General features: G+C 66.2%; 1 protein-coding gene across 1 annotated transcript; it reads right to left on the minus strand.

The window, feature by feature from the left end:
• Positions 1-4,124: 4,124 nt before the first annotated feature.
• On the minus strand, positions 4,125-8,607 carry LOC119039324 (cysteine-rich protein 2). The gene is made up of 8 exons (XM_037132022.2): positions 8,493-8,607; positions 6,063-6,157; positions 5,871-5,928; positions 5,476-5,616; positions 5,329-5,397; positions 5,153-5,247; positions 4,793-4,850; positions 4,125-4,707 (listed from the first exon to the last, which is right to left on the minus strand). Exons 1-8 carry the CDS (start codon positions 8,533-8,535, stop codon positions 4,640-4,642), a joined length of 627 nt encoding a protein of 208 aa, XP_036987917.1. The 5' UTR covers positions 8,536-8,607; the 3' UTR covers positions 4,125-4,639.
• Positions 8,608-12,016: the final 3,409 nt, after the last annotated feature.

The following is a 12,016-nucleotide window of genomic DNA, read 5'->3' on the forward strand; positions in this document are numbered from 1 at the left end:
AAGCCCCCAAGCCATGGAAAACAAAAAACCGGGTGAGAAAATCCTTCTGAGTCTTCCCTGCTGTTATTGCCCATTGCTATGGTTACAGTGTGGGTTTCGGAGGAGGATGCCAAGGGGGGCCAAGGGTCATAGGCCTCGCCCTCTGCTTGGTACACAGTAGGGTTTTTCCACTCAACTAACACACACTCCCTTGAACCCTCCCCCAGAGTTCCAGCCACAGACTGGGGTGCCTCTCCAACTCTCCTGAGCCCACCCCCTGTCCCACCTGCCCATGGGCTGGGCACCTCGTATCGGCTGCAGCTCCCCAGCAACTGGGGCCATGGACAACAGCTTCTGCCTGCCCCCAGGCTCTATGTCTAGGCGCCCCACCTGTGGCCCGACAGCGGCCCCAACAGCATCCCGGAGACCCGGACCCCACCAAGTGCAAGGCCTCCTGCTTCCATCAGCACACCTGGCCTAGGGTGCACTTGTAGGGGAGGGGTGCTGGCCTGCACCAGGTCTACCTGACTCAGGATGGCTGGGTCAGTTCGGGACCTTGTCCGCCCGGCCACCCCGACCCCACTCTAGTGGGCTGCTGTGGGCAACTCGCAGGAACAAATGAAAGACACACCAGACCTCCTCACAGACCACAGGGTGCACCCCAACCTTGTCCCCAGTGCTGCCAGCGCCAGCCGGCAGGCCCTGCCTGGGGTCTTGTCTGCAGCGGGAGGGACAGGGCGGCCAGAAGCAGCCAACTGCTTCCCCTGGACCGTTTCTGTGCCCAGAACACCCCACCTGCACCAGCACGAGGGTGCCTGGAGCCCTGAGACCAGGGCAGGCCAATGCAGGGTCCTGGGTGCGGAGCCAAGGCCGCCTCCCTTGGCTCACTCTTCCCTCTCACAGCCCCACAGCCTAACCCCCACCCAGGCTCGGCGGGGGCTCTGATGGGAACCAGGCAGAGCCCTGCCTCACGGATTTCCGGAGAGGCCTGCGTGCATCTTGCCTTGGCAGGGCTGGATCCCAGTGACCTCTGAGGAATCTGCCCCCAGGGGCCCCCGCCCCCCACCAGGGAGTTTCTGCTCCTGGGGCTCCCCCCTCGTAGACTGAGGCACATGCTCTGGCTTCTCCCCTGAAGCGCAAACCCATCACCCCACCCAGGCCTTCAGGTCAGCTCCTCTGTGCAGAGAAGCCAAGGGGTGTGTTCAGGGATAAGACCGTCCCCTCCTGGCTGGTGTCCCTGCTCTTGCACACAGGTGCCCTGAGCGTCAACATGTGCTCCAGGACCAGCAGACAACGGCTGAGCCTGGAGACCACAGTGGCTCCCTCCTCATACTCTAGCCTGCCTGCCCTTCCCCCAGGCCCAACAGCCTGAGGGACCCACAGACATTCCCAGGGCCTATTTTCAGCAGCTTGTCTCCCGGGAACCCCTGTCTGCCCCAAGGTCTGGTCCCAGGGTGGGCCTACTGGGCCCAAGGCTGCTCCTGGCCCTGAGGCCTGGGGGAAGGGACAGACTCTGCCCTTTCCGAGAAGGGCTCTGCCCACCCAGGCCCAGGTGGGAGGAAGGCTCCTCCCCTCCTCTCCAGGGTGCTAGGACAGCACAGCCTCATGCTCCCTCCCTCTGCCAACCAGTCTGGGGTCCACAGTCAGGCCAGATGGAGTTCTCTGGCCCCCCTGCCCCAGCCTCCCTGCAGTTGAGCAAGGTTCCAGGAATCTCAGCAACCTGGAGCCAAAGCCCAGGCAAAACTGCCTCGAATTCTAGCCTCACCAGCCCAGCTGCTGGGCCTGTTCATGGACCCCGCGCTCTCCCTGTCCCTGGGAAAATGTATTACGCACACCTGGGCCCCGGAGGCCTGCTAGTCCTCGACTTGCCCTGCCCTCAGGGTCGTTGGCACTCAGCCCATGGGCAGTGAGCTGGTGCTCTGACCCAGGGACTGGAGGGGGTCGGGACTCCCCTTCAGTCCTAGAAGATCAGGGAGGCGAGTCTGAGCCAGATGGGGTCCACAGGGAGCGTCCTGCAGGGCAGCAGCTGCAAGGAGGATCTGGGCCTCAGGGTGTGCAGTGGGGGCACCAGCCAGGGCCCCGCCGGCCCAGGTCACAGCTGGGGGCCAGCAGGGGCTTGGAGGGGCCAGGAGTCTTGGAAAGACTGGACCAATGGGAGATAGGGCCCGTTTGGAGAGTCTTGGGAGTTGGGTGTAGCCCTGAGGTTCTGGGGGGGGCGCACAGAGAGGTGATCAGATGGCATTCCAGGGCCGCCCCACTGGCTGGGCAGGGGAAGGAGGGATGTCCATCCCCCCCACCCCCCGCCTTGCATCTTAAGGAAGCGTCCGGGAAAGCACCTGGCTTGTTTGTTTGTGGGGGCGCTCCTGGAGCTGATGCCCCCGAGAGAGCCCCGACAGCACAGGGGTCACCGCGGCCCCCCTACCCTGGCGCCGGCGAAGCTGCGCTGAGACCGACAGTAGCGGCACCGCCCTGGTTTCCATAACAATCCCTAGGAAACAAACACGGCCGCGCGTCACCCTCCGCTCGCAGGAAATGGGGCGCGCCCTCCTCGGCCAGGCCCTGGGCGGGGCGGGGCCCGGTGGGGGGGGCGGGGCGCGCGCGCGCGCCGCGTTCTGCGGGGGGGCAGAGCCCGGCCAGTTCTCCGTGCAGGCGACCAGTGCACCCCTCACCCCCGTCAGGACGGGAGGGGCTTTCTACTAGGCCCTGCCCCTCCTGCGTGGGCGGCCGGGCGCGCCGCTCCCGACGTCTCCTTTCCACATAGTTTCCACTGGAGGCTCCCAGGGGAGGGGTCGGTCTCTGCCCTCCGCAACCCCACCCCCCAGAGGACAGGAATTTCCCATCCAACGCTGGGAGCCCGCCCCCGGGGCAGCGGCGGCGGCGCTCGGGGAAGAGTCTGAGTTCTCCCGTAGCGACCCCCATTCTGGGGTCTTCGGCCTGGCGGGGGTGGGGATGAGGAGAGGAGCGACCCCTCCTCTGAGTACGCGTCGGCGCTCCTGCCTGCCCAGGACTCTACCGGGGTTGGAGACTGGGGGCCCTGGGGTACCTGCTAGGCGCCCCCGCATGCCGGCCACATTGCCGAGTGGGAGGAGACGCTGGCTGCCCGGCTGGGCGGCCTGGCAGAGACAGACACCGGAGCCGGTCGCTCCGCCCCCCAGGGAAACGGTTGGCTGCTCGTCGGACAAAGGGCCCGGCGTCAGATTCAGCTGTGCCTGAGCGGATGGACTGGAGGGAGAGCGGGGGCCGGGCCAAAGCCCGGGGTGCAGGACACAGGAGGAGCCTACTGCTCCTCGGGCTGCAGGGAGGGTGAGGCGTCTGAAGATCCGGTGCTGGGGACGGGCCAAGACCGGGGAGGTGTGCGCGGTTTCGGCCCCTGGGCGCCGAGTGGAAGACAAGGTGCGCCCTCTGGCGGACAGTCCGGGAGCAATAGCTAAGGGAAGGCGGCCTCGAGGGAGGGGCCCCCAGGAGCTCCCAAGGGGTCCAGGTTGAAGGGGCGAGGCCTAGACATCGCGGGGAGGTCGTGGACCACTTCGTTATCACCACAACCGCAGACTCAGGGACGCTGGTTGGGCAGGAGCACCCGACAGTGGGCCACGCAAGGCCCACCCTCTATCTGCCCACCTTCTGTACCTGGACCACCATGTTGCCGGCCCTGCACACCAGAGCCCCAGACGTCTTGTCTCCATCCGGACCCTCTGGACGTCCAGGACCAGTCCTGGGCCGAAGGCCCACCTCATGCCGCCATCCTTCAGCTCCCACCCTGCAGAGTCCCCTCCTCCGGTCAGCAGGCATGCCCTCTGCCACAGTACCAAGGCTGAGCCCCTCAGGCACCCGTGGATTTCGGGTGGACCAGGAATCTCCTGACTCCAGTGCCCAGGGCTGGCATTCCCGAGTCCAGGCGCCAGAGGCGAATAACACCAGTTCTGCCCCTTTTTAGGACCCCACCCCCACCCCCTCGGCCCCCTCAGCTGCCCACCACCCTCCGGGTGGCACCCCAGCCTAAAACAGAGCCTTGCTCCCACCACCACCAACCTTGGGAATGAGAGCTGGCCCCCCCCCCACCCCCCAAGAGCAGGCCCAAGCATGTTGGGAAAACAAAGAGACCCCATCCCAGACTCACGTCCATCCCACAACCAGAGACACAGAGCTGCTTCCTGCAACGCTTTACTGACTGACAGCAAAAACCTGGTGAACCACTCAAGGGTTGGGCAGTGGGCGGGGGCTTGCAGGGCAGTGTGAGAAGGCAGAGGGCCCATCCAGGGACACCGGTGGGACACTGGTGTGTGAGGCTGTGGCCAGCTGTGGCCAGGGTAGCAAAGGGAGATAAATAACACTGGGGAGGTGTGAGGCAGCAGAAGAGGGGGAGTGGGCGGCCACCTCAGAGAGGGACCCAGCAGGGCCACAGACACACAGACATGGAGACACGTGGTGTCAGGGAGGCCCATGGACAACAGGGCGTAACAGTGATGGGACACGAAGGCAGACACACTGAGAGAGACGGGGATGGGCTGGTCTCTTTGAAGACGCCCCCGTGGCATCCTCTCCCCCAACAGGCAGGCCCTGGACTCCCAGGCAGGATGTGCTGAGGCTGGACAGGGCTGGGCAGCTGCTCACTCTCCCCACAGCGCCAAGCAGTGGGCCAGTGGGGGGCGGTGCCCGGGGCCTAGGGCTGAACTTTGCCCTCAGGGTCCCTGTCGTAGATGTAGCTGCCCACGGCTCCAGTATTCACTCCTGCGGAGAAAGGCAGCAGAAAGGGTAGGGGGGGCGGGGGGAGGGGTGGGGGCACCTGCTTCCCCACCCTCCTGGCCATACTCACCCTTGGGTCCGAAGAGTATGCCATAGCAAGGCTTGTGGCAGTACGGCTGGCCATCGTGCTGGGGGCAGGATGGGGGTGAGGTGGGGGTCCACAGACTCCCTGGTCCCCACTCCCCTGGTGGATTCCTTCTTGTCCACATGCCTGCCTCCCTCCCTGAGAGTTGACTCCAGGAGCCAGGACCAGCCCACTCACCTGGTGATGGGGGTTCAGCCTACACGAGGCACCCCCCCAGCCTCTACTCTGGCCACCAGGGGGCAGCCACCACCACCCTCCCTCCTCCAACCTGGGGAGCAGCATGTCCCCATCAAAGCCCTTTCCAGGCCCCTGGGTGCTGCCTGTCCCCCTGAGCAGCGCCCTCACCTCTGCATGCCCACCCGGAGTCAGTGTCTTCCCGCAGCGCTCACAGCGCAGGCATGGCCGGTGCCAGTCCTTGCCCAGAGACGTCACCTTCTCAGCTAGGAATGCAAAAAGAGCAATGGTAACGCCTAGGCCCTGGCAGGCACCTCTCCCAGCCTGGGGCTGGATGGGTCACTCACCAAAGTAGACCCTCTTGTTGCAGCGAGGACACATGTTGGGTTCCCCGGTGAACGTGGTGACACTGGAGGCTGGGGTCAGAGGTGGAGAGGGGTCAGGACGGCCAAGGGGCTCCCACACCACCCCCTGACACACAGAGCCCAGCCCACCTTTGCTGGGCCCCTTTGGGGGGCCACTCGCCTTCCGATCCTCAGTTCGGGCCACAGGGACTTCAATGGGGCCAGTGACCTGCGGTCCCTCGGAGGAAGGCTTCTCGTAGATGTAGGAGCCGGCACCTCCAATGTTCACGCCTGCAGGGTGGCAGGCGCTGTCGGGTGGGTAGCCAGCAGCCCGGCCCACACCCAGGCCTCGTCCCTCACCCTGCTTCTCAGAAAATGGTCCTCCACAGCCCATTCTATGGAGTCAGGGCCCTGCTGCCAAGGGCACCATGGGCTGAGGTGCAGTTCTGGGAAGGGACTGGAGAAAAAGGGTCGGGGCACCCCCAGGGCCCACCCCTCCCTGGCAACCAGGGCAGATCAGGCTGAGGGGCCAGCCCCAAGCTCACCTTTGGGTCCAAACAGTGTGGCATAGCAGGGCTTGTGGCAGAACGGTTTCCCATCATGCTAGACAGAAGGGCACAAGGCGGGGGGGGGGGGTGAGGGCTAGCGCTGAGCTGTCTGGACCCCCTCCCTGCCTGAGGGTGGGGGTGCCATGCAGCCCCCAGCCCAGCCCAGCCCAGCCCAGGAGGAAGGCTCACCTCAGCGTGGCCACCAGGCGTCAGTGTCTTGCTGCATCGCTCACACTTGAGACAGAACTTGTGCCAGTCCTTGCCCAGGGAGCTCACCTTCTCAGCTGGGGGCGGGAAGGGACCTCAGGGCCAGCCATGCACCCTTCCTGCTCCGCAGGGGTCCCACTGGCCCTCTGGTCTCAGCCACCCACACTGCCCTGGGGACAGCACCTCCCCTACCCTTCCTCTCCTACATAGGGTCTCCCTCATCCATGTCCCTGAGTCGTCCCAGAGCCCTAAGCCAGATTCCCATGGAGCCAGCCGAGGCCCCTGCTTAGGGGAGGCCAGTCTCCATCCCCCAGTGGGAACCCAAGGGACAGGACGCCTGCCTGTCTACACTTGGCACTGAGAGCCCCCACCCCCTCCCTGCCTCCAGCTGCTGCTTTGGAGCCCAAGGTCTGGGACCAGCTGCTGAGGGTCGGGTGGAGTGTGCCCTGCACCCCCCACCCTCTGCCACGGTGCTGCTTTGCCACTTTCCAACGGAGGGAAGTGGGGGGGAACTCCCCAGGGCACACAGCAGGAAAAGGGTGGAGGAGAGGGCAGGAAGAAAGGCCGGAAACCAGCCGGAATTCCGGGAAAGGGCCTGACCAGCGGCATCGGCAGTGGAGGGACAGACCAGCTGGGCCCTGCCACCTGGACGGAATCTGGCCAAGGACTAGCAGATCCCCTCACACAGAGGTGGTTGTCTGGGCCAGGTCTTTCCGATGGCCCGGCAGCCTGGGAGGGAGCCCCCTCCTCCTCCATGCCAGAGCGTGTTGGGGGGGAGGTGCTCAGCTAGGCTCTAGGGTGTGGCCACTCAGGGGCAGGGGAGTGACCCTTAGACCCAGCGGGCGGGTCAGCAGCCACACATTGCTGGCAGAGTGGGGAAGAGAGAATTCACTGGGTCTAATGGCTTGGAGGGGAGCCGGTACCCCACCCAGCTGCACCAGTGTTGGGGACAAATGCACAGTATCCTCAGATCACTCTGGATGCCCTGGCCCGGTTCCACTCTGTCCACTCTGCTTCCACACAGGTGCTGGCGTGCAGCCTGGCTGGGGAGCGGGCAGGGTCCCAGCCCCCAGGCCCCGCTCTGCACCAGAGCCTCTGGCTAGGACAGAAGCCAGCAGGTCTGAGCACCTTTGTTTTCTGTGCGGAGCCCACAGCCGCCCCAGCTGGCAGAGCACTTGTCCTGGCTGTCTGTGCACAGGGCCATATGCCCAGCCAGAGGGCACCGAGCTGGCCTAGCTGGGGGCAAAGTCGTGGGCAGCAGGGCAGGCAGGAGGGTCTGGGGGCTGTCCCTAACCTTGAGCCTCAGAGGCAGGAGCCCTCTCTGGGATGGGGACAGAGGGCTGGGGGGCCGGAGGCACTCCTGAGAGGCAGCCGGAAGCCCCTGGGCTGCCCGCCAGACCAGAAGCACTCCAGGCCAAATCCGGTCCCTCCCCTCTGGGAACAGCAAACAACCGTTGGCCTCCTCCTCCTCTGGCCGGCAGCGTCGGAGGTCAGCGTCAGCAGGGAAGCCAAGTAGCTTCCTTCACATCTGCCCAACTCCATCCTGGACCCTCACCAGGGAAGGGTCCCCTGTTTATCTCCACCTTTCTGGCCGTCCTCCCTTCTGGCTCTGCCTTCCCTCTGTGCAGGCTTTGGTGGGAGGGTCGGTAGGCAGGCATTTGCTGCCCTGGCTAAGTCGGGGTGAGGACCAGCCAGGAGGAGTGAGAGCAGGTGAGCAAGCCAGTCTGTGGGGAGCGCCAAGAAACCCCGCCTTCCCAGGGAAGGCGCCCTCTGGCCTTGAGGAGGGGTCCTGGCCACCCGGACTCCAGTACCCTCTTATGTTCATGGGGACTCGCTTGTTACCCCACCCCACCCGTGGGAAAGTCCTGGGGCACCAAAGAAGGAAGCACGTTGGGACACGCGGGAGGTGGAAGCCAAGGTCGCCCCCGCGTGGACCGAGTCCAGTCAGACTCCAGATCTGTCCTGGCCCGGCGTGGCCAGAGGTCGGGGTGCGGGTTCAGGGTCACTTGGGGCCACAAAGGCCCGGACATGTGTTCACAGGTAGGAGAAACGGGGGTACTCGGGAAAGTCAGGAGCGCGCGGGAGACGCTCGGAGCGCGCGACCGCACCCGACCCCGCCCCGATCCCGCCCGGATCGGCACCACCGCTCGAAGGACCTCGACGCGCCCGCGAACCCAAAATGCTCCCCCAACCCAGCCTCAATCCGAGGAACCACGAGCTCCCGCGCCGCCCCCACCTCGTGGCAACTCCACCCTCGGACCGCACCCGAAAGGGCCGCGCGGCGCACCGAGTTGGGGCCGCGCATCCCGGGGCGGCGCCGGGTGCACGCCGCGTTCCGCGGAATTGCGTGAGTCTGCGGCCAGGGGCTGACCGCGAAGGGCGGTGGGGTGCTGGCCGGGTCCGGACACTCACCAAAGTACACAGTCTTGTCACACTTGGGACACTTGGAGGCCATGGTCGTCGGTGCGCCCGGTTGCTCGCGTCCTCCGCCCGCGCCCTTCTCCGCGTCGCCGCCGCCTGGTCTGCCCCGCCCGCCGGGCTGTCCGCGCGCTCATTGGCTCTGTGGCCGGGGCGGGGCGTCCGGATCCCTCCCTCCGGGTCCCACAGCCTGGAGAGGGGGCATCGCCTAGGCGCGGGAGCACCTGCCGGGAGGGCGGGGGGCAGCGAGACCTGCCTGGCGCCCCTAAGCCCCAAGCGCTAAGCGGTCTCTGCCTGGCCTGGCCGCGCCTTGCCTATTTCCATGGCAACGTCGGGGCAGCTGGCCGGGACCCCGAGGCGTGGAGTGCGCAGTCCCCTCGGTGCCGGGGAGCCCTGGCCAGCGGGGCCTGTGCTCGGAGGGGCGTCCCCTGGACAAGCAACACTGACGCCCCGACGGCAGGCCCGCCCGCCGCGCCGGGCGCCGGCGCCCAGGCTCCCCAGAGGACCCCGCCCCCACCCTGTCGCGCGCCCCTCTTCCCTTTGTTGCTCGGTTTCCAGGGCAACGGCCGCGAGGCGGGATCCGAGCTGGATTCCTGGCGGGCTCGGCCACCTAGCCCAGCCCGGTCCCGCCCTCGCCCCTCGCCCCGCAAAGTCCGAGGGGCCGAAGGCTCAGTGGGTGCAGGGCAGGGCGTCTGCCACTTCCAAAAACAACGCCAGAGAAGAGGCGGGGGAGGGGGCGACCAGCCGCTAGACGAGCGCGGCTTTGCCGGGTGCTGATGGCGTCTTCCGGGGCTCTGCCCTCCAGGGGCGGAAGGGACAAAGGAGAGAAGGGGGAAGAGATGGAGGCTCGGGGAGTGAGTGTGCGTGTCCCCAACTCCTCAGGGCCGGCGCATCCTCTTCTGGACCCAGTGCAGGGCCCAGCGCCTCCCACCTCCACCCTCTTGGGCCCAAGGTGCCCCCAGTGGGAGGCAGGAGAGCTGGGGCTCTGCACACCCCCACCCCCGCACCCTCCACAGGGGTCTGCCTGACCACTCCCATCCTCCCTGCCTCCCAGGGGGCCTGCAGAGCCCAACCTTGTCCCAGCGCCCACCCCCACCCACCCTGTGGCACCTGGAGCACCCTCTCGCCTCCTCTCTGGGGTTTTGGTTCCCACAGGCCGTCTGGCCTCCAGCCCCAGCTCAGCCTCAACTGTCAGATGGACAGACTCAGATGACCAGGACCCGCACCCACTCTCCCAAGTGGTTGAGGCTGTATGCCCACCCCCTTCTCTTCTGCTTGGTGCACCTGCCTGGCCAGGGGAGTCAGAGGACCTGGGGTCGGGTGGCACCCATCACCAGTGTTTGCCAAATGGACCGGGGGAGCAAGCCTGGGTCCCACAGCCTCCAGAACCTAGGTGTTCCTGGGGCCCCGCCCTGGCCCAGCTCCTTGGGGTGGCTGCCCCCTCCCTGCACTCACACTCTGCAGCCACTGAAACACAAGATCTCCCAAGCCTGACTGACCAGCCTGACCAGCCCCCTCCCTGTCCATATCGACTCTGGCCACTGGCCAGCGAAGGCGGGAATGGAGGCAGAGGCCTCAGCGGTGCTCTTCCTGGGCAGGGCGGCCAGCTGTGGGGGCTCCCCGCAGGTTGGTCATTCTCAGCCCTCTCCCTGCTCAGGCCGGTGTCAGGTGTCCCTGAATAATGCATGGCCCACTGCCCGCCACTTGGCGCGGTTACCATGCCCTCTCCTGCTTGGGAGACCCTGGCGAGCTGTGGAGGGCGGGCTGTGGGCACAGGTGTCTTCTGGGAGGCGCCTAAGGCCCCAGCCCTGCCTAGAGTGAGAGGGCTGGATCGAGGAATGGCATCCGGCACTGGCCAGATGCCCTGGACATGGAGGGACAGGTGCCCTGCCCCCCAGCCACAGTCCCTGGGCCTGTCACGCGCCAGAACTATTCCAGGCCTGGCGGGAAGGGACACCAATCAATGAACACAGAGCAACAGCGTCCACCTCTGAGGCCACTGAGAGTGACAGGGTGGGGCAGGGACAGGGCAAGGGAAGCCTGCAGGGCCCTCAGGCAGCCAGGTCAGGTGGCCAGGCATGGGGGCAGGTCCCTCCCCTGGGGCCACAGTGGCATGGAAGCCTGTGGATCACTTGGCTCACATGCCCTGTTGTCTCGGTGACGCTGGCAAATGACAGTAGGATCCTGGTCTCAGATCCTTACAAGGACCCAGGGCTGAGCTCCTCAAGGGCGGGGGCAGGCTTGGCAGGTCTCCGGGAAGGCCCCTCAAGGGGACCCATGCCCACCAGTGATTGCCTCTACCTGGGGGAGGGGCCACAGCCCTGTGCCAGGCCTGCAAGGGGGCGAGGCTGGCAGACGCAGCCCTGGGCGCCGGGCCCTCGCTCCCTGAGCCTGTGTCTGCTCCCCATTCCTAACTCCTACCTCAGACCCCAAGCAGCCAAGAGGTGGACACGGCCCAGGCCCTGTGCTAGGGGACCCCAACTCCTCAGGGCCTGCCTGCCTGCGAGGGTGGGTGGGGGCCACCCTGTTCAGGCCTGAGCCTGAGAAGGGAAGGGGACTTGGATGGGTGAGGAAGGTAGGGCCTGGGCAGAGTTCCCCTGCCAAGGGCAGCTGAGTCTTCCTCAAGGTCACCACCTGATCTCCCAGCTGAGACACCGCAACTCTGTCCTGGGCAGTGGGGGCCATTGGGGGCGGGACTGCTCATGGGAGGTGGCTGGGTGCTGCAGCCACTTCTCTGACACCCTGGCCTGTCACCCAGACGGCTGTCACAGGCTGTTGGACAGAGGCCGGGAGCCCCTTATCTGTCTCCAGACAGTGAGAAGGGGGGTTCTATTTTAAGCCCCTGAGAAGAGCAAACCTCTGGTGGGGGTTGGGGGGAACGGGGGGCAGGAGGCAGAGCTTAGGGAAGGAGGAGGAAGACCCGGGGCAGGCAGGCTGGGGTGGCCCTGCCTGAGTGTCCCTCCCTGACCCTTCTTGCCAGCACCTGTCTGAGGGCCTGCAAGACTTGGCGCAGGGGAATGCCTGAGGTAGGGTTTCCGAGGGCAGGCTTGCTGAAATCTGAGCAAATTCTCACGCGGAAACTCCACACCTGCTGGGGTTGCCCCCAGCTCTGTGGGTCTGGACAGAAACCCTGGACAGCTGGAGCACAGCTTTGCCAGGAGGCCAGTGGGCCAGCCACCCCGACTGGAATGGCTGCCCCGTGGGAGGGGAGCCATGTGGTCACAGGGGCTGGGGCCCCGGCCACGTCCAGGCCACCCTGACCTCAGGCAGTGTCGGCTCCACCTGATGAGGGCCCAGAGACTCATCAGCCCTCTTCTTGCCCCTCAGGAGGGTGGTGGGCATGGGGCCAGGCCCTGAAGGAGGCAGCTGTGTGGGGGCAGCAGGACCCCAGCCCAACAATGGCCACAGGCCATGCCGCTCACTGCGGGCTCCCTGGGAGGGCCGTCTGCCTGGGGTGGACGCTGGTCTGGACCCACCCTGGCCAGCAAGTCCATCCCTGCTGGATCCTCCAAGGTGCC

This window comes from Artibeus jamaicensis, unplaced genomic scaffold (assembly GCF_021234435.1).
Source record: "Artibeus jamaicensis isolate MK-2021 breed Jamaican fruit bat unplaced genomic scaffold, CSHL_Jam_final contig_444, whole genome shotgun sequence".
Taxonomy (NCBI): Eukaryota; Metazoa; Chordata; class Mammalia; order Chiroptera; family Phyllostomidae; genus Artibeus; species Artibeus jamaicensis.

Excerpts from the sequence above, each read along its gene's own strand:
- LOC119039324 (XM_037132022.2), bottom strand. The coding sequence starts at position 8,535 with ATGGCCTCCAAGTGTCCCAAGTGTGACAAGACTGTGTACTTTG. Across the intron at positions 5,248-5,328 it reads CAACAAGAGGGTCTACTTTG|CTGAGAAGGTGACGTCTCTG; the intron begins GTGAGTGACCCA and ends TTGCATTCCTAG. Across the intron at positions 4,851-5,152 it reads CTCCGGGTGGGCATGCAGAG|CACGATGGCCAGCCGTACTG; the intron begins GTGAGGGCGCTG and ends TCCTGCCCCCAG.